Source organism: Scyliorhinus torazame, chromosome 28, assembly GCF_047496885.1.
Source record: "Scyliorhinus torazame isolate Kashiwa2021f chromosome 28, sScyTor2.1, whole genome shotgun sequence".
NCBI lineage: Eukaryota > Metazoa > Chordata > Chondrichthyes > Carcharhiniformes > Scyliorhinidae > Scyliorhinus > Scyliorhinus torazame.
Window position 1 is genome coordinate 10,316,013 of NC_092734.1, and position 21,871 is coordinate 10,337,883.

The 21,871-nt window shown below is 49.1% G+C and overlaps 1 protein-coding gene across 7 annotated transcripts in view; it reads left to right on the forward strand.

Moving 5' to 3' along the window:
* cdh23 (cadherin-related 23) overlaps nt 1–21,871 on the forward strand; it is an 815,609-nt gene that overhangs the window by 685,799 nt on the left and 107,939 nt on the right. For all 7 annotated transcript variants that reach the window (XM_072491426.1, XM_072491427.1, XM_072491428.1 and 4 more), the window contains 2 exons: nt 19,554–19,775; nt 20,361–20,480. In XM_072491426.1, the coding sequence (XP_072347527.1) occupies nt 19,554–19,775; nt 20,361–20,480 (342 nt within the window). The remainder of the gene's footprint in view (nt 1–19,553; nt 19,776–20,360; nt 20,481–21,871) is intronic.

The window sequence follows — 21,871 nt, forward strand, 5'->3', positions numbered from 1 at the left end:
CAAGGTGGCAGGGTAATCTGGGACTCAGCTGATCTCTGTACCGTGCTCAGCTTTTTATTTTCGTCCTGCGTGTTGTCCCCTGAACCTGCGATGTGAACGCAAGGATGTGACTAGCTCCTGTCAGGAGGAAGTGGAAGTGAAATAGTTTCGTAATGAGATTTGCGAAATCTTGTTTGTTGTGTGGGCGAAACCCGCGCAGACACGGGGAGAATGTGCAAACTCCACACGGCAGTGACCCGGGGCCGGGATCGAACCTGGGACCTCGGCGACATGAGGCAGCAGTGCTAACCACTGCACCACTCCTGAATTATAACGAACTGCATTGAAAAAAGGCAAATCCAGAAACTCGTCTTGAATCGAAACTCACAGTAGGACAGGTGTTCAAGTTAGAAAAAAATAATCGAGCTACGAACTTTAATTTAGACTGATGAGTGTAGTCGTGGTGAGTGGAACAGACTTCCTGACGAGACACTGCATGGATGGTCCCTGGATCATCTTTCAAGCAACAGTTTTGTCATATATTTTACACTCTGCTGTGAGTTGGGTCTTCAGGGTCTTGCTAAAAGAATGACTGACATTTCTACAGCACCTTTCACAAACTCAGGGTGTCCCAGAGCAGATTACAACCAGTGGTGTAATGTTTGAATCACGATGCTCCAGTTGGGTACATCAAACCTCCGCACCTCTGCCAGCGCAGTATTGGATGGAGGAGCTGAAATGGGCCATAGATCCATTCCCATCTGCTGACAGCAATTTCCTGCACCCACCTAGATGGAGTATCCAAGATTGAAAATACCTGAGGTGGTGCAGTGGTTAGCACTGCTGCCTCACAGCGCTGAGGACCCGGGTTCGATCCCGGCCCCGGGTCTCTGTCCGTGTGGAGTTTGCACATTCTCCCCATGTCTGCCTGGGTCTCACCACCACAACTAATAGCTATGTAGGGTAGCTGGTGTTGCTAACTTTTGGTTGGTTCAATTGGCTCTGTTTTATAACCTTTGCTCTAGAGTCGCCAGGTATCTTTATGATACCGTCACGAGGTTCAAGTTTGAGTAATGATCAATAACTCAACACACCAATTAGTAAGATTCAAATCAAAACACATGTATTATACACAGTAAATCACTACTCATGCATAAACTCTACTTTCTAGGCTATTTCTATAACTAACAGGCCTATACTTAGCTTGGGACTGGCCCACCAGATCAGGGGAACAAATGGCCTTTTGTTCGGGTTCTGAGTCTGCAGGATTCAAAAGCTGGTATGGACTGGTAGCTAGGAGCGCCTATCTCGTAGCGAGCGTTAAATTAAGACTCACTTTTTTGGAGGCCGCCGGACAGTTCACTCTCAGGGGTTGCTTCACGTTGCTGAGTGACCCTGTCAAGAAGGACTATTTGAACTTGGGGGCTTTGCTTTATAGCCCCCATGGGGCTTCCCGCCTTTCGGGGCAGACCCCGCACCTGGTTTCAAGTGATTGGACTTTGTTCCAATCACTTGGTTCGATTTCTCCAATGCTGGAGCGGTTCCCTGATCGTTGGGCGGTCTTTAAGTGTCCGTTACCCTCTTTTGTGTTGGCTCCTGCTGGCGCCAAGGAGTCTGGCTTGGCCTTGTTTACCTTAAAATGTTTCGATTGTTCCCGGGGATCGTTCATTGCTATGTAGATGGCTGCTACATTACTATGCAGATGGCTGCTTCTATCGATGCTGTCTGGGTTTCTGCAGAGTCTAATACACAGTAAACTTGCACCTGCTAGTTTTTGCCTGTGTTGGCTGAATTTCCCTTCAGCCTTTGCTGTTCTCCATTTTAAGTCGGGAAGTGGCCAACTCGGGTGGCTACACTGGATTGGCCATGCTAAATTGCCCCTTAATTGGAAAATCTGAAAAAAAGATTGAAAATACCTAGAGTACGTGTCCAGTGATTGCTGATAACTTTATACTGTCTTAGATTCCAAAAGTGGAAACACACTCTGATTGTTTTCATTTGTAAGTAAGCGTGGCAAAGCTTTGAATTTTTCCTCATAATCTGGACCTATGACATTGGGGAGGCAGGAGGGGTCAGTTTCATGCCTCCCTGATACATGCCCCCAGGATCCAAGATGTCCCCCACTTTTAAGTTTGGTACCACCTACAAACTGCAGGCCATTTCCCATTCAACTTCTGGTATCGAAGTGTCCTGTTTCAGAATGTGTGTTTTGTTTATGACTGTTCCGGGAACTGCCCACATGCAGCAGCGGAGAGGGTGGGACAAATTACAACAGTGCTTAGACAGCGAGTTCCATTTTACAATATGAGCTGAACCTTCATTTCAAGGTCAAAAGCTTCAGAATATAAGTTCAGCTCAACAGGAAATGTCCTACACTTGTCAGCACGGCTGAATACAAACCTAAAAAAAATCAGAGACAGAGAGTTGAATAGAAATTCAAACACAGGCCATTTGATCCAACTACATGACCCCGTAGTCTTCAGTCCATGTGCCATATCCTCTTATTCCCCTATCCTTCAACCACACATCCAACTTTTCAGTTACAATCCCAGTTGATGGTATAACTGGATGAGAAGATCCCTGAATAGAACCCTGGCTCAAGAAACTATACCTCTTACTTTTTAATTATAAAACATGGAGGAGCAAAGTCACAGGACCGTTAATTTTAACAAGAACAAAAATCATATGTTAGTCGGGAAAAAGTTGGATTATGATACAGTGCGTCCTTACTCCCCCCCCTTTGCTTAACAATTACACAAATTTTAGGATTAACACGGATTGCAAAGTACATCTAAATCTACAATGGTCTCATTGACACATAAAGTGCCTTTTAATCACACAAGGTGACTGAGCAAATACACTCCCCACACTGAACCCCAAGTGAGTGTTTCTGAATGTCTCCTCGGGATCCCCCACCCCCGCCCCCGATTATTGTCACGTGAGAGTTTCCAAACACCACTCCCAAAAGCGCACTTTAAAATCTTCTCCCAAATGTATCCTTTCCCCTAGCGGTTTGCATTCTAAAATCCAGACCAGATTTTCCAAACGACACTTTTAAACCAAGCTTCTGCTCCACTTTTAGCGGCGAGTCCAGTCCAGAATTTTACACCAACTCCTTAGGATTTCTTTCTCTTGACTAATGTGTAAACTGTTCACAATTACTTGAAATCTCGATTCCCAGACTGTATTAAAATGGCATCACCATGATGTCTTTTCTTCTAGCAAGGCTGAGAATGATGTTCCCCCTCCAGCCTTCTGAACCAGTTGCTTCTAGCAGAGCTGTGAGAGCTGCCTTCTCTCACTACCTGTCTTCAACTACAATCACATTTGCTAAAACTTAAAAGCTTCTCTAATTTACAAGGCCCCAGTTGCAAAGCAACCACTGCTGGTTATTTATTCTTCACACGATCCCTCTCTAAGCACAATAGAATCACAATTGGAACTTAACCAACCCCCACATATACAGACACCTTCGTCCAGCATGAATTTAACTGTAGGTTAACCCTTCCAGACAAGACTTCCAGGTGCGGCGATGACCAGCTAAGTCACACGTTTCGGCAGCTCACGTTGGATTGGACTTTTGGGCTCTTAATAGGAGCCCCAACGGCAATTTAAACGGCCAAAAACACTGTGCGGTAAACCCTTCCAGACACAGAAATATTACATTAAACACACTTAAAACTGTACCTTATATCTAATGTTTGCCAAAGTAATATAAATCCCTTTGTTTTCCTAACACTTCTGAAAGATTATCTGAAATAGTATAATCTAAACTCGGGGCATTTCAGAGCTGTTATAACCCATTGCGTAAAGAGCATTGGCTTACTCTTTTCTAAAGTTCCTGCATTTAATATTTTGTCCCTCAGGGTAGACCCTGTTTCCCCAAACTGTGCGCCCCCGCTCTCCTCCCCCACCCCCCCCCCACCCCCCCCCCACCCTCCACATCCACCTCAGCCATTGGCAGCAGCCTGATTCGATCTATTCTGTCCCATCTCCTCATCTCATTAAACATCTCCACAGCGACAGCCATGATAACTGGCGGGGATGTTGAGCCAATTTGACACCGAGCCATATTAGGTCAGGTGACCAAAAGCTTGATCAAAGAAGCGGGTTTTCAGGAGCATCTTGAAAGCGGAGAGCGAGGTGGAGAGAGGCTCGGGGGAGAGGAAGCCCAGCGTTTGAGGCTGAGGTAACTGATCTAGTTTCACAGGGATGACACCGCAGCCTGGGTTATCACACTAAAGCTGTCCACCGTACCCACAAGCCTTCTAACACTTGGGCTGATATTAGAAACTCGGTCATGTTGTTTCTTTGTTCCAATACCTCATGATGTGACTCAAGTGTCAAATGTTGTTGTGATACCACAGCAGTGAGAACCTTGTGAGATTTTGCTACGTCACAGGGTGCTATACAAATTGCTTTTGCTGCAAATGGAGTATCCTGGAGTATAAAACACTTCTGCCTTCCCTGTGCTTATCCCCCTGCAGGTGCAGGCCTTCAATGTTAGGCATCCAGCACGTTACGCTGCTTTCGCACTTGCTGCAGACTCGGTTTCCTTTCTGCACTGTCCTGGCAGCCACGGAGTATGTGACTGCCAGGGGTTATTGATTTCCTTAGCCTCCACACACGCAGCCCTTTAGCAGTAATCAGTCGCATCATTTCAGAGCAGTTAGCCAAAAGTTTCTGACGCACGTTTCCCCAGCCCCACCCTTCGGGACCTCTGATAGTCAAACCTGTAGTGGGCCAGGGAGTGCACAGAATGTGTCGTCAGCTGTGAAATGAAAATGAAAGTCGCTTATTGTCACAAGCAGGCTTCAAATGAAGTTACTGTGAAAAGCCCCTAGTCGCCACATTCCGGCGCCTGTTCGGGGAGGCTGGTACGGGTGCACTGTGAAGATTTGGTGCTTTGTAAAGTTTCTCCCCGTAGATCTTTCGCGAATCCACACAGGAGGTGCCCAATGAGTGCAGTCGATGGTCACATTATTTTTTTTGTTTAAAAGTCCCTACAGACTTTTCTTGATTGTGGGAGATTGCTCCAGGACTTAATTATCCTTTGGGGGAAAAGGGTAAGGAATGCATAAAGGAAGCACGTAGGGGTGAGTACAGTTTGGGCTGTTGGTTGTAAAATATTCGAGCTCAGTCACTTTTCGCCTTGATGTATGCTTAGAAATGTTTAATTGTCCCTTCAAAATGTTATAGAGGCATACAAACCTACAAGACTGTCTTCCGTTCTGGAGGCCCACTGCTTAGCGACGTGACTAGGGTGGTGTGGCGGCACAGTGGCTAGCACTGCTGCCTCACAGTGCCAGGGATCCGGGTTCAATTCCAGCCTTGGGTGACAATCTGTGTGGAGTTTGCACCTTCTCCCCGTGTGTGCGTGGGTTTCAACCGGGTGCCTCCGGTTTCCTCCCACAGTTCAAAGATGTGCAGGGTAGCTGGATTGACCTTGCTAAATTGCAGCCTTAGTGTCCAAAAAGGTTAGGTGGGGTTACGGGGAAAGGGCGGTAATTGGGCTTAGCTTGGGTGATCTTTTGCAGGATCGGTGCAGACGCGATGGGCCAAATGGCCTCCTATACTGTACGGATTCTATGACCAATTGGGGGAGACGCTGGTATCTTGCGAGTAGTTTCTAAGCAGTAAAGCATGCTGGCTGGCAGTGACATGCCTCAAGGAGGGGTCATGTTTTTAGCATGGGTCCCAAATGGCTATGGCGCACTCTAGGTGTGGTCTGTCTGGTGCCTGGTTCAGCATTTCGTTCATTGTCGCTGTAGAGTGAAAGAAATTGTGTTTCGCAAACCCAAGCACTTGAGTGGCTGCGGAAGCTGTTCGCTGACTTTGTACACAATCGGGTTCAAGTGTGCATTACCTGGGTGTGCACAAATCTCCCTGCTGCTCCTCTCTCTCTTCTCCCCCCCCCCCCCCCCCCCCACACACATTTTCTCCCAAATTTACACCCACCAACAACAAACAATAATCAGTACCAAATATGTCAATCCCCATATCAATAACAACGATCCCATCCTCCCACCAAACCCCAAACATTAGCCCGCATGTTCACACAAATAAATAACAAAAAGGAATTGGGGATCACCCATAGTCGCCATTAACACACACAGACCCCCTCCCCCCAACCCTCTCACCCACCCGCCCCAACTAATGTTCGATGTTATCCAGTTCTTGAAAGTGCACGATGAATAATGCCCATGAATTGTAGAACCCCTCCATCCTTCCCCTCAGTTCAAACTTAACCTTCTCAAGAGTCAAGAATTCCAACAGGTCCCCCCCGCCATGCCAGGGCACAGGGTGGAGAGGCTGCCCTCCATCCGCAATTTGGAGAGTTGAAAAGCAAATTAAACTCTAAACAAATACACTTTCAGATTGGAGTACCGGAAAAGACAGACTTGGAGGTTTATCCACAAAACTCTTCAAACCTGGCAGGGCCAGTTCAGAATGCTGGCTTTTATTTATTTTTAAACTGCCTATAGAATCCTTGACTTTATAAATATGTGCACAGAGTATACAAAACAATGAAACTTCAATCCTGACATTGACGGTCACAGAATCAAAATAGATGGACAGAGTTACAGAACAGATCAGTCGTCATCTCATTTTGCTACGGGCATGGCTGGTGGGGGCCAGACTTGCTGCCATCCTTTACTGACCTTGAGTTAAGAGTCAACCACATTGCTGTGGGTCTGGAGTCACATGTAGGCCAGACCAGGTAAGGAGGCAGATTTCTTTCGTTGAAGGACATCAATGAAAGTTTTTTTTTGACATAACAATTGATGATAAGTTTCCGAGTCACCATCGCTAATTCCAGAGTTTTTAATAAACTGAATTTAAAGTCAGCCAATTGCCTTGGTGCGATTTGAACTCCCTCTCCCCAGAGCATTAGCTTGGCGTTATCATCAATGCATAATTTTGCCTGGAAATCTGGACAGACTTGTCACGAAAAGAGTTTCTTTTAGGTTTGTCTGCATATATATATAATATTTCTTGTGAGGTCGGACAACCGCTGAAATTAAAGACATAGGTTAAAAGGGGTTTGAATGATGATACAAAGACATGTAGAGGAACAGGTAGTGTTGGGGAAGCTGCAGAAGGACCTCTACAAGCTGGGAGAGTGGACCTAGAACATGCACTTTGATAGGAAGAATAGAGGCATAGACTATTTTTCAAATGGAGAAAGGCTTCGGAAATCAAAAGCGCAAAGAGACTTGGGAGTCCTAGATCAGGATTCTCTCGAGGTTAACATGCAGGTTCAGTTGGCAATTAGGATGGCAAATGCAATGTTAGCATTCATGTTGAGAGGGCTAGAATACAAGAGCATGGATGTACTGTTGAGGCTGTATAAGGCTTTGGTCAGAGCCCATTTGCAGCAGTGTGAGGAGTTTTGGGCTCCGTATCTAAGGAAGGATGTGCTGTCCTTGGAGAGGGTCCGGAGATTCACAAGAATGATCCCTGAAATGAAGGACTTGTCACATGAGAAGCGGTTGAGGACTCTGGGTCTGTACTCGTTGGAATTTAGAAGGATGAGGGGGGATCTCATTGAAACATGAGAGGCAGCACTGAGAGGCCTGGATAGAGCGAATGTGGAGATGTTTCCACCAGTAGAAGAAAATATAACCTGAGGGCACAGCCTCATACTGACGGGACGATCCTTTAAAACAGAAATGAGGAGGAATTTCTTCAGCCAGAGGGTGGTGAATCTGTGGAACTCTTTGCCGCAGAAGGCTGTGGAGTCCAAGTCACTGAGTGTCTTTAAGACCGAGATAGATAGGTTCTTGATTAATAAGGGGATCGGGAGTTATGGGGAGAAGGCAGGAGAATGGGGATGAGAAAATATCAGCCATGATTGAATGGCGGAGCAGACTGGATGGGCCGAGTGGCCTAATTCTGCTCCTATGTCTTATGGTCTTAAGTTCAGTGACTCGGGGGACGATAACACAAAGTAGAACTTTGCTGTTGCCTAGCGACAGTGATCCAGGGACACAGACATAGAAAAGACGGGAGTTAAGAGAAGAAGCTTCTGTGTGCGTGTGTGTGTGTGTGTGTGTGTCAGATGGAGGAGACAGACTGTAAGGATCAAGCTAAGGAATTCACCGGGAGACGACAGTTTGCAACTGTGCCAGTGCCAAGCAAGAGCCTTTTGTGTCAAGGTGGTGGTAACTCTTCACTGGTTTATATGTCTGTAAAGATATTGCGAGGGTAAAGGAACGGTGGGAATTTGAATCATCTTCTTGTGGAAACTGAGATCTTTCCAACCTTTCTGTCTGGCATAATATAGTTCACTTTTCTTGGTTTAATAAATACTTTATTCATTGTATTAAATGTTCATTAGCAGACCAATTATGCACTTTACAGCTTACCTTAGGCCCAGTCTGTATCTCATTCGCATGCTTTTCTTTCAGACGACACTGACCTTTATTCTGCTATTAATACCTACTCTGGACCGATGCTTTGTTTCTTTACGACTCCCCTTCCCACTCTCTTTTCCTTTGTTCCATGATGTGTTTGTAATTTAATCTTCCCCGCCCTTTAACCTGTCCATGACATTCCCTATTTGCCTCTCTTTCCCCCCCCCACCCCTCTTTTTCAACAGCATGAAAACCCATCACATTTCTGCCTCTGGTCATTTCCGAAGAAGAATCCTATTGGACTTGATGTTAACTCTGGTTGGATTTCTCTGTCCGTCCGCGCCAGCGGGATTCTCCAGTTTGTCTGAGCGCCCATATTCTCCGTCCTCACTGGCAGCGGTGGTGGGGCAGACTCCGACTGGAGAATCACGGCCTCTGCTTTTCTCTCTCTCGGGTGCTGTCGGAACTGCTCAGTTTTTCAGTACTTTCTGCCTTTAATCGGACCTTGTGTGTCCAACTGAGAGGGTGGCTGAGGAGTAGAGTATGACATTCCGAAGAGGAGGAATGGTACTTAGATGTGCACTTGCACAAGCCAAGTGCTGGAAAATGGGATTAGAATATTTATTGATTGTGGTGGTATGTATTAGGGGTATTAAGGTACCCTGTGATGCCGAGAGGCTATTGGTGGATAGACGCTGGGTCCCGATTGGATCAGCCGCCTACTGGCTCCACCCAGTAAGGCGGAGTATAAGACCCCGGGTTCTCCCAGCAGCCGCATTCTGTAACTGTGCTGCTGGGGAACAAGTCTGCGTAATAAAGCCATCGTTCGACTCCTTCTCATCTCGTCTCGTGAGTGATTGATTGTGCTACAATTTATTAAGCAAACTTTAAAGGACATGGAGCTCCGAATCATTCCGGAATGTCTGCGAATCAACCCCCATGCGGCAAACTCAGCGGCCACTTTTAAACATTGGTTAGCGTATTTTCATGGATACCTCCGAACGGCCCCCGGCGTAACTACAGAAGACCAGAAAATGCAGGTCCTGCATGCCAGGGTGAGCCCTGAAATCTACACTCTCATAGAGGATGCGGACGATTTCCAGGCGGCGCTCGCCATGCTGATAGGAATCTACGTTCGACCAGTCAACCAGGTCTACGCACGCCACCAGCTCGCAACGAGAAGGCAAATCCCCGGGGAATCGCTGGACGAATCCTACAGTGCGCTGTTAATACTGGGGAGGAACTGCAACTGCCCATCGGTTTCGGCTGACGAACACACAGAGCTACAGGTCCGAGATGCGTTCGTGGCAGGTATGCTTTCATCCCAAAATCGCCAGTGATTGCTGGAAAGAGACGCACTAGGCCTCAAAGAGGCACAGGCCCTCGCTGCCTCGTTCAATGTGGCATCGCAGAACGCCCGTGCCTATGCCCCCGACCGCGCGACAGCCCCTTGGGCACCGTGGACCCCCGCCGCGACCGAACCCCCGGGACCCCCCCGCAGGCCTGCGCTGCCAGAGCGGCAGATCACCCGGGGGGGGCCCCGCTGCTACTTCTGTGGGCAAGGGAAACACCCCTGAATGCACTGTCCGTCCCGCCCGGCCCTCTGTAAAGGGTACGGCAAAAAGGGACACTTTTTAGCAGTGTGCCAGGCCCGGGGGGTAGCCGCAATCTCCAGGGGAGAACCCCAAACTCGACCCCCCCCAGCGATCCATGTGCGGCCAGCAGGCGCCGCCATCTTGGGTCCCGGACTCCATGCGGGAGGGATGGGCGCCGCCATTTTGTGCTCCTCCGGCAACGTGCGATCCATGGGCGGCGCCATCTTGTCCACCGCTGACCGTGTACGACCCGTGGATGCCACCATCTTGGCTGACGGCTTAGGACCCCGGGATGGACGGCCCCACGGGGCCTGAAGAAAACTCCCCGATGCAGCAACTGCGACTGGCTTCTGTGACCCTGGACCAGTCGCGGCCCCGAACGCTCCAAACAGCAACTACGACAGTATTTATAAACGGGTACGAGATGCCCTGCCTGATCGACTCTGGGAGCACGGAGAGTGTTATACACCCCGATACGGTAAGACGCTGTTCCCTTCCGATCCACCCAAGTAATCAAAAAATTTCTCTGGCGGCAGGGTCCCATTCGGTAGAGATCAAAGGGTTCTGCATCGCGAACCTCACCGTGCAGGGGAGGGAGTTCAAGAACTACCAGCTTTACGTCTTTCCCCACCTCTGCGCTGCCACACTCCTGGGATTGGATTTTCAGTGTAACCTCCAAAGTTTAAAGTTTAAATTCGGCGGCCCTATACCCCCACTCACTATCTGCAGCCTCGCGACCCTCAAGGTCGACCCGCCTTCCCTGTTCGCGAACCTCACCCCGGATTGCAAGCCAGTCACCACTAGGAGCAGACGGTACAGCGCCCAGGACAGATCTTTTATCTGGTCAAAAGTCCAGCGGCTGCTGAGGGAAGGCATAATCCAGGCCAGCAATAGTCCCTGGAGAGCTCAGGTAGTAGTTGTAAAGACCGGGGAGAAGCAGAGGATGGTCGTAGACTATAGTCAAACCATCAATAGGTACACGCAGCTGGATGCGTACCCTCTCCCCAGCAAGGCCCATCCGCTAATCCAGTCCACGGTTTTTCCCCTGTCGACAGAGGCCCGCCAGGCCTTCAGCCGCATCAAAGCGGATATCGCAAAGGCCACGATGCGTGCCATCGACGAGTCCCTCCCCATCCAGGTCGAGAGCGATGCATCCGATGTAGCTCTAGCGGCCACCCTTAACCAAGCGGGCAGACCCGTGGCCTTTTTTCACACACCCTCCACGCTTCAGAAATCCGCCACTCCTCAGTGGAAAAGGAGGCCCAGGCCATAGTGGAAGCTATGCAGCATTGGAGGCATTACCTGGCCAGTAGGAGATTCACTCTCCTCACTGACCAACGATCCGTTGCCTTCATGTTCGATAATGCACAGCGGGGCAAGATCAAGAACGACAAGATCTTGCGGTGGAGGATCGAACTCTCCACCTATAACTATGAGATCTTGTATCGTCCCGGAAAGCTGAACGAGCCTTCCGATGCCCTATCCCGCGGCACATGTGCCAACGCACAAATGGACCGCCTCCGAGCCCTCCACAAGGACCTCTGCCACCTGGGGGTCACTCGGTTCTATCACTTCGTAAAGACCCGCAACCTGCCCTACTCCATCGAGGACGTCAGGATCGCCATAAGGAACTGCCAAATCTGCGCAGAGTGCAAGCCGCATTTCGACTGGCCAGATAAAGCGCGCCTGATAAAGGCTTCCCGCCCCTTTGAACGCCTCAGTCTGGACTTCAAAGGCCCCCTCCCCTCCACCGATCGCAACACGTACTTCCTGAATGTGATTGATGAATACTCCCGTTTCCCTTTCGCTATCCCCTGCCCCGACATGACCGCGGCCACGGTCATTAGAGCCCTCGGCACCATCTTTACACTGTTCGGTTTCCCCGCCTACATACATAGCGACAGGGGGTCCTCCTTCATGAGCGACGAACTGCGTCAATTCCTGCTCAGCAAGGACATCTCCTCGAGCAGGACGACCAGTTACAACCCCCGGGGGAACGGTCAGGTAGAGAGTGAGAACGTAGCGGTCTGGAAGACCGTCCTGCTGGCCCTACGGTCCAGAAGTTTCCCGCTGGCAGGAGGTCCTCCCGGACACCCTCCACTCCATCCGGTCGCTGCTGTGTATAACAACGAATCAAACACCTCACGAACGCCTCCTTGTCTTCCCTAGGAAGTCCTCCTCCGGAACGTCACTTCCGACCTGGCTGGCAGCCCCGGGACCCAGCTTGCTCCGAAAGACACACAAATCGGACCCGTTGGTCGAGAGGGTTCATCTACTCCACGCGAACCCTCGATACGCCACGTAGGCATATCGAGAGTTCGCGTGGAGGAGATGAACCCTCTCGACCAACGGGTCCGATTTGTGTGTCTTTCGGAGCAAGATGGGTCCCGGGGCTGCCAGCCAGGCCAGCCCGACGGCCAACAGGACACGATCTCCCTGCGGGACCTGGCACCCGCTGGAGCTCCTCACACCCCCCCAACACCAGTCACCCCCTCTGGAGCTCCACACACGCCCCCAACACCAATCACCCCCTCCCTCCCACCGGCGCACCCAACAGCCGCCCCCTTCCACTTCCCGGGTGGATCGGTCCTTCCCCCGGTAGGGGTATTGGAGCAGGAAGAGGCATCGCGACGCTCCCAGGGACGACGGGGCCCGAACCTGCGCCTGCATCACCACCCGGGCTAAGACGATCGGCGAGGACGACCAGGGCACCCATTCGACTCATCGAATCAGTATAGTAAAGCAAGAAATGCCTCTGTAAATAATTTTTTGGGGTTGCCCAGTAAAAGCGGTATTGTAAGTAGTACTAGTAGTTGATATCGGAGCATAGTCGCCGTGTTAGAACAAAGAACAAAGAACAAAGAAATGTACTGCACAGGAACAGGCCCTCCAAGCCCGTGCCGACCATGCTGCCCGACTAAACTACAATCTTCTACACTTCCTGGGTCCGTATCCCTCTATTCCCATCCTATTCATGTATTTGTCAAGATGCCCCTTAAATGTCACTATCGTCCCTGCTTCCACCACCTCCTCCGGTAGCGAGTTCCAGGCACCCACTACCCTCTGCGTAAAAAATTTGCCTCGTACATCTACTCTAAACTTTGCCCCTCTCACCTTAAACCTATGCCCCCTAGTAATTGACCCCTCTACCCTGAGGAAAAGCCTATGACTATCCACTCTGTCTATGCCCCTCATAATTTTGTAGACCTCTATCAGGTCGCCCCTCAACCTCCTCCGTTCCAGTGAGAACAAACCGAGTTTATTCAACCGCTCCTCATAGCTAATGCCCTCCATACCAGGCAACATTCTGGTAAATCTCTTCTGCACCCTCTCTAAAGCCTCCACATCCTTCTGGTAGTGTGGCGACCAGAATTGAACACTATACTCCAAGTGTGGCCTAACTAAGGTTCTATACAGCTGCAACGTGACTTGCCAATTCTTATACTCAATGCCTCGGCCAATGAAGGCAAGCATGCCGTATGCCTTCTTGACTACCTTCTCCACCAGTGTTGCCCCTTTCAGTGACCTGTGGACCTGTACTCCTAGATCTCTCTGACTTTCAATACTCTTGAGGGTTCTACCATTCACTGTATATTCACTACCTGCATTAGACCTTCCAAAATGCATTACCTCACATTTGTCCGGATGAAACTCCATCTGCTATCTCTCCGCCCAAGTCTCCAAACAATCTAAATCCTTCTGTACCCTCTGACAATCCTCATCGCTATCCGCAATTTCACCAACCTTTGTGTCGTCTGCAAACTTACTAATCAGACGAGTTACATTTTCCTCCAAATCATTTATATATACTACAAACAGCAAAGGTCCCAGCACTGATCCCTGTGGAACACCACTGGTCACAGCCCTCCAATTAGAAAAGCATCCTTCCATTGCTACTCTCTGCCTTCTATGACCTAGCCAGTTCTGTATCCACCTTGCCAGTTCACCCCTGATCCCGTGTGACTTCACCTTTTGTACTAGTCTACCATGAGGGACCTTGTCAAAGGCCTTACTGAAGTCCATATAGACAACATCCACTGCCCTACCTGCATCAATCATCTTTGTGACCTCCTCGAAAAACTTTATCAAGTTAGTGAGACACGACCTCCCCTTCACAAAACCATGCTGCCTCTCACTAATACGTCCATTTGCTTCCAAATGGGAGTAGATCCTGTCTTGAAGAATTCTCTCCAGTAATTTCCCTACCACTGACGTAAGGCTCACCGGCCTGTAGTTCCCTGGATTATCCTTGCTACCCTTCTTAAACAGAGGAACAACATTGGCTATTCTCCAGTCCTCCGGGACATCCGGAGGATGCAAGGTGCAAAGAAGATTTACCAGGATGTTGCCTGGAATGGAGAGTAGGTCTTACGAGGAAAGGTTGAGGGTGCTAGGCCTTTTCTTATTAGAGCGGAGAAGGATGAGGGGCGACTTGATAGAGGTTTATAAGATGATCAGGGGAATAGATAGAGTAGACAGTCAGAGACTTTTTCCCCAGGTGGAACACACCATTACAAGGGGACATAAATTTATGGTGAAAGGTGGAAGATATAGGAGGGATATCAGAGGTAGGTTCTTTACCCAGAGAGTAGTGGGGGCATGGAATGCACTGCCTGTGGAAGTAGTTGAGTCGGAAACATTAGGGACCTTCAAGCAGCTGTTGGATAGGTACATGGATTACGGGAAAATGATATAGTGTAGATTTATTTGTTCTTAAGGGCAGCACGGTAGCATTGTGGATAGCACAATTGCTTCACAGATCCATGGTCCCAGGTTCGATTCCGGCTTGGGTCATTGTCTGTGCGGAGTCTGCATGTCCTCCCCGTGTCTGCGTGGGTTTCCTCCGGGTGCTCCGGTTTCCTCCCACAGTCCAAAGATGTGCGGGTTAGGTGAATTGGCTAATGATAAATTGCCCTTAATGTCCAAATTGCCCTTGGTGTTGGGTGGAGGTGTTGAGTTTGGGTAGGGTGCTCTTTCCAAGAGCTGGTGCAGACTCAAAGGGCCGAATGGCCTCCTTCTGCACTGTAAATTCAATGATAATCTATGATTAATCTAGGACAAAGGTTCGGCACAACATCGTGGACCGAAGGGCCTGTTCTGTGCTGTATTTTCTATGTTCTATGTTCTATGTTTATCCCCTGAAGACAGTGAGGATCCAAAGATTTCTGTCAAGGCCTCAGCAATTTCCTCTCCAGCCTCCTTCAGTATTCTGGGGTAGATCCCATCAGGCCCTGGGGATTTATCTACCTTAATATTTTTTAAGACACCCAACACCTCGTCTTTTTGGATCTCAATGTGACCCAGGCTATCTACACACCCTTCTCCAGACTCAACATCTACCAATTCCTTCTCTTTGGTGAATACTGATGCAAAGTATTCATTTAGTACCTCGCCCATTTCCTCTGGCTCCACACATAGATTCCCTTGCCTATCCTTCAGTGGGCCAACCCTTTCCCTGGCTACCCTCTTGCTTTTTATGTACGTGTAAAAAGCCTTGGGATTTTCCTTAACCCTATTTGCCAATGACTTTTCGTGACCCCGTCTAGCCCTCCTGACTCCTTGCTTAAGTTCCTTCCTACTTTCCTTATATTCCACACATGCTTCGTCTGTTCCCAGCCTTTTAGCCCTGACAAATGTCTCCTTTTTCTTTTTGACGAGGCCTACAATATCTCTCGTTATCCAAGGTTTCCGAAAATTACCGTATTTATCCTTCTTCCTCACAGGAACATGCCGGTCCTGAATTCCTTTGAACTGACACTTGAAAGCCTCCCACATGTCAGATGTTGATTTGCTCTCAAACATCCGCCCCCAATCTATGTTCTTCAGTTCCCGCCTAATATTGTTATAATTAGCCTTCCCCCAATTTAGCACATTGATCCTAGGACCACTCTTATCCTTGTCCACCCGCACTTTAAAACTTACTGAATTGTGGTCACTGTTCCCGAAATGCTCCCCTACTGAAACTTCTACCACCTAGCCAGGCTCATTCCCCAATACCAGGTCCAGTACCGCCCCTTCCCTAGTTGGTCTGTCTACATATTGTTTTAAGAAGCCCTCCTGGATGCTCCTTACAAACTCTGCCCCGTCTAAGCCCCTGGCACTAAGTGAGTCCCAGTCAATATTGGGGAAGTTGAAGTCTCCCATCTCTACAACCCTGTTGTTTTTACTCTTTTCCAAAATCTGTCTACCTATCTGCTCCTCTATCTCCCGCTGGCTGTTGGGTGGCCTGTAGTAAACCCCCAACATTGTGACTGCACCCTTCCTATTCCTGATCTCTACCCATATAGCCTCACTGCCCCTGATCTCTACCCATATAGCCTCACTGCCCTCTGCGGTGTCCTCCCGTAGTACAGCTGTGATATCCTCCCTAACCAGTAGCGCAACTCCGCCACCTCTTTTACATACCCCTCTATCCCGCCTGAAACATCTAAATCCTGCAATGTTTAGCTGCCAATCCTGCGCTTCCCTCAACCAGGTCTCTGTAATGGCAACAACATCATAGTTCCAAGTACTAATCCAAGCTCTAAGTTCATCTGCCTTACCCGTAATACTTCTTGCATTAAAACATATGCACTTCAGGCCACCAGAACCGCTGTGTTCAGCAACTTCTCCCTGTCTGCTCTGCCTCAGAGCCACATTGTCCCTATTCCCTACTTCTCCCTCAATGTTCTCACCTTCTGACCTATTGCTCCCGTGCCCACCCCCCTGCCATACTAGTTTAAACCCTCCCGTGTGACACTAGCAAACCTCGTGGCCAGGATATTCATGCCTCTCCAGTTTAGATGCAACCCATCCTTATATAGGTCACACCTGCCCCGGAAGAGCTCCCAGTGGTCCAGATAACGGAAACCATTCCTCCTACACCAACTGTTTAGCCACGTGTTTAGCTGCTCTATCTTCCTATTTCTAGCCTCACTTGCACGTGGCACAGGGAGTATTCCCGAGATTACAACCCACGTGTTAGCGGCATCCTAGGTACTGACTCTGTAAACCCCTACCACCATACGGCCTACTACCCCGCCGGGTTCTTTTTTAACAAGGGGTGAATGTGGTGGTATGTATTAGAGATATTAAGGTACCCTGTGATGCCGAGAGGCTATTGGTGGATCGACGTTGGGTCACGATTGGATCAGCCGCCTACTGGCTCCACCCAGTAAGGCGGAGTATAAGAGCCCGGGTACTCCCAGCAGCCGCATTCTGTAACTGTGCTGCTGGGGAACAAGTCTGCGTAATAAAGCCATCGTTCGACTCCTTCTCATCTCGTCTCGTGAGTGATTGATTGTGCTACATTGATATTGATATTTATTGTTGCATGTACCGAAGTACAGTGAAAAGTATTTTTCTGCGGCCAAGGGAACGTACACAGTACGTACATAGTAGACAAAAGAATAATCAACAGAGGACATTGACAAATGGTACATCAACAAACCGTGATTGATTACAGTGCGGAACAAGGGCCACACAAGAGCAGCATAGGACGCCGTGAATAGTGTTCTTGCAGGGAACAGATCAGTCTGAGGGGGAGTCGTTGAGGAGTCCAGTAGCTGTGGCGAAGAAGCTGTTCCTATGTCTGGATGTGCGGGTCTTCTGACTTCTGTATATTCTGCCTGATGGAAGGGTCTGGAAGAAGGCAATGCCTGAGTGGGAGGGGTCTCTGATAATGCTGTCTGCCTTCCTGAGGCAGCAGGAGGTATATACAGAATCAATGTGGGGGTGGCAGCTTGTGTGATGCGTTGGGCTGAGTTCACCACACGCTGCAGTTTCTTGTGCTCTTGGACCGAGCAGTTCCCACACCAGGCTGTGATGCAGCCGGATAGGATGCCCTCTATCGCACATTTGTTTTTGTTTTTGTGGTTGTTTCTGACTGGCACGGGCGCGATTGGCCGAAGGAAGGGCCTTTTCCGAGCTGTAGACCTCTATGAGCTTTATCGTTCACCACTGGTGCATCAAGGGCTGCCCTCGTGTTTTCCTTCCGGATTCTGGCTGTGATTCCTGGAGTTTCTCCTGATAAATGGTCTGGTGGATAAGTCGGGCCTCGATGAGTGTGAACTCTTCTTACCCTGGCAGTGTGTCAGCGTTTGCAAAGCGGCCTGTGGGAGCTTGTTATTATCTGGAGGGAGTCCTCATCTGGACTGGAAAACAGTGAGGGCAAGTGCGTGGGTTATGTTTGTGTTTCTTTTGCCATGTTAGTCATGAGGCTAACATGCAATTGTTTGGGAACATAAAGCAATTTTCAATTTTGGTTCCTTAGAGAAATTTCCTGAGTGTTATTTTTCATTTAAGCTTTAACCCCCCCTTGCAAAGTTGTATTTCTGCCTTGTCGAAAGTGCATTCCCCGACGGGAATAATTTGCACCTTCATAAATGTAGGAGAAGATTTTTTCTGTGTCTAAACATTTTATTTTGTTCATTCATGGGATGTGGGCTTCGCTGACTCAACCAGCATTTATTGACATCCCTTAGCATCCTTGAGGAGGTGGTAGTGGTGGTGAGCTGCCTTCTTGAACCGCAGCAGTCCATGTGGTGTAGGTACACCCGCAGTGCTGTTGGGGAGGGAGTTCCGGGATATTGACCCAGTGACAGTGAAGGAACGGCGATATATTTCCAAGTCGGGATGGTGAGTGGCTTGGGGGGCAACTTGTAGGGTGGTGGAGTTCCCATGTGTCTGCTGCCCTTGTCCTTCGAGCTGGTAGAGGTTGTGAAAGGTGATGTCAAAGGAGCCTTGGAATCACCCCTGAGTTGTCATGAGTTTGCTGGAAAAGGTGGCAGAAGCAAATTCAACAGCAACTTACAAAAGGAAATGGTGCAGTGCGTTAGCTCTGCAGCCTCACGGCGCTGAGGTCCCAGGTTCGATCCCGGCTCTGGGTCACTGTCCGTGTGGAGTTTGCACATTCTCCCCGTGTTTGCGTGGGTTTCGCCCCCACAACCCAAAGATGTGCGGGTTAGGTGGATTGGCCACGCTAAATTGCCCCTTAATTGGAAAAAATGAATTGGGTAGTCTAAATTTAAAAAAAAAAAAGAAAACATTTGCAGGGCTATGGGGAGAGAGTGGGGAAGTGGGACAAAATGGGACAGCTCTTTTAAAGAATCTGCTCACATCATAGAGCCATACAGCACAGAAACAGGCCCTTCGGCCCACCATGTATATTCTGACCCTCCAATACCAATCTGTACTCAGCCCATTTATCAGCACTTGGCCTCTAGCCTACAATGCCATGGCGATTTAAGTTATCATCCAGGTGCTTCTTTCATGTAGGGAGAGTACCTGCCTCTGCCACCCTCTGTGAAGCCAGACAGCGAAGGATAGAACTGGAGCCAATATTTACACAGTTGTATAAGGCATTGCTAATCAAACGTTGTGCGAGTACCTGCCTCCACCACCCTCTGTAGCGCCAGAGAGTGAAGAATAGAGCCAATTGTTACCCAGTTGTGTGAGTTATTTAGATACACATTACCAACAGGCACCTTCTAACCCCACAACATTGTTGGCTGTTCCTATTAATGTGAATCCTCAGAACACCACCTGCATCCAATTACAATGCAGACTGCAATGAGCATGTTGTGCCAAATAGGTTTTTGTGTTGTACCATTGTATGACTAGCCCTGTATTGTGTTCACCGCAGGCGACGGCCACAGTCTGTGTACATATTTTGGACGAGAATGACAATCATCCGGCTTTTCGGCAACAACAGTATGAAACCACCTTGAATGAGGGGCCATTCACCTTGAATTCTTTCAACATCACCGTGAGTGCAGCAGATCAGGATGAAGGCCCCAACGGAACCGTTACGTACGCCATTGTGGATGGGAATATCTACGACACGTTCGCTGTCCACGATATCACGGTGAGTTTTCAAGGGCACAAGGCAAACTCCCTTTGCAACTGGGGGGGGGGGGGAGGTTCGTGATGTGTTGGGGTTTGTCAGGTGTTGGGGACAGAGAGCTGGGCGGCGGTGAGGTGGAAGGAAACTCCCGCCAGTCACCAGGCAAGGTGAAGTTGTGAATGTAGTCCTAAAGGTTTCCTTTGTTTGGCGACGCCGGCCTGTGCATTGGAAGCAAACCCGGCTCTGTGAGCTACTCGTTCTTAACGAGAGTGAGTACACCTACTCTGATCATGTTATGAAGACACCAAACAAAGTTTTAAAAGGTTCCTAAGCTGCCTAAGGACAACGTAGATGTGGGGTAAATGCAATCATATCAATCCCTTGTTCTTTGTATCAAACTGTGAAGCAGTAGAGGCTCCTTCATTAAATGTTTTTAAGATAAAGATAGTTTTTTGAAGAATAAAGGGATTAAGGGTTATGGTGTTCGGGCCGGGAAGTGGAGCTGAGTCCATAAAAGACCAGCCATGATCTCATTGAATGGCGGAGCAGGCTCGAGGGGCCAGATGGCCGACTCCTGCTCCTAGTTCTTATGTTCTTATGTTCTAGGGCCAGATCAAAGCAGTGAAGGAATTGGACTATGAGATAAGCCACGGCCGCTACACACTCATCGTTACAGCCACTGACCAGTGTCCGAATCCACTCCGCCGCCTGACCTCCACCGTTACAGTAAGTACTTCCGGGAAATGCATCGACCCGATAGCCAAATATCCACTGAGGTTGTGCTCGCCAATTATTGTTTAACTTAACGAATTGACTGACCGATGTAACCAGAGTTTGTGGGAGGTGCGAATGCTGTGGAACCTGTGAATCGTGACAGACAGTTGGTGGGCGATACAAAATACAAAAGTACCAAAGATAGTTGTAGGGACAGGTATTAGATAGACAGGCATTGGGTGGATATGGTACTGGAGAAGGGGTTAGCGCAGAGACCGGGGTGGAAATTAGATCTGGGACTTTTGGGGAACCAAGGATTCTGTGACAAAATTGAAAAGTTAATTGAGGAATATGTAGGTTTAAACTGTACAGGTGAGGTGTCGAAGGCAGTCGTCTGGGAGGTGCGAAAGGCGGTGGTGAGGGGTGAGGTGATCTCGTTTAAGGCCAAGGTGGACAAAGAGGAGAGGTTGGAGCGGCAGAGGGTAATAGATGAGATGTTGGAGGTAGATAGGAGGTATGCAGAAGATGGGGACCCTCCGAAGTTGGAAAAGAGGAAGGAACTACAGGCGAGCTTCGACTGACTGTCCACCAGGAAGGCGGTGCGCCAACTGAAGCGAGCAAGGGGTGCAGTTTACGAGCATGGAGATAAGGCAGGTCAGCTCCAGAGGGAGGCAGCGGTAAGGGAAATTGTTCAGGTGAGAGACAGGGCACGGAGTGGTGGCTCCGGATCTGATTAACAAGGTCTTTGAGGAATTTTAGAGGTTGTACAGGTCAGAGCCACCTGGGGGAGATGCAGGAATTTCTAGATGGGTTAGAGTGCCCGAGGTTAGGGGAGGGGGACAGGGCTACATTAGAAGGAGCGATAGTGGAGCAGTAGACAAAGGATGCGATTGGGAGGATGCAGTCGGGGAAGGTGACCGGGCCAGATGGGTTTCCGGTGGAATATTATAAGAATTTCAAGGATAAGCTGGCACCCCTGATGGTGGGGATGTTTGAAGAGGCAATAGGGAAGGAGGTGTTGCCACAAACATTGGGGCAAGCATCGATTTTCCTGTTGCTGAAAAAAGATAAGGATCCAACAGAGTGTGGGTCGTATCGGCCCATATCGCTTTTGAACGTGGACGCAAAAGTATTGGCGAAGGTACTGGCGGGTAGGCTGGAGGAGTGCCTCCCGAAGGTGATAGGGGAGGATCAGATGGGGTTCGTGAAAGGGAGGCAGCTGTTTTCGAACATTAGAAGGGTTTTGAACGTTGTTATGGCACCGGCGGAAGGGAAGGAAACAGAGGTAGTTGTGGCATTGGACGCCGAGAAGGCGTTTGATCGGGTAGAATGGGGGTACTTGATGGCAGTTCTGGGGCGGTTTGGGATTAGACCAAGATTTGTGAATTGGGTAAAGCTATTAT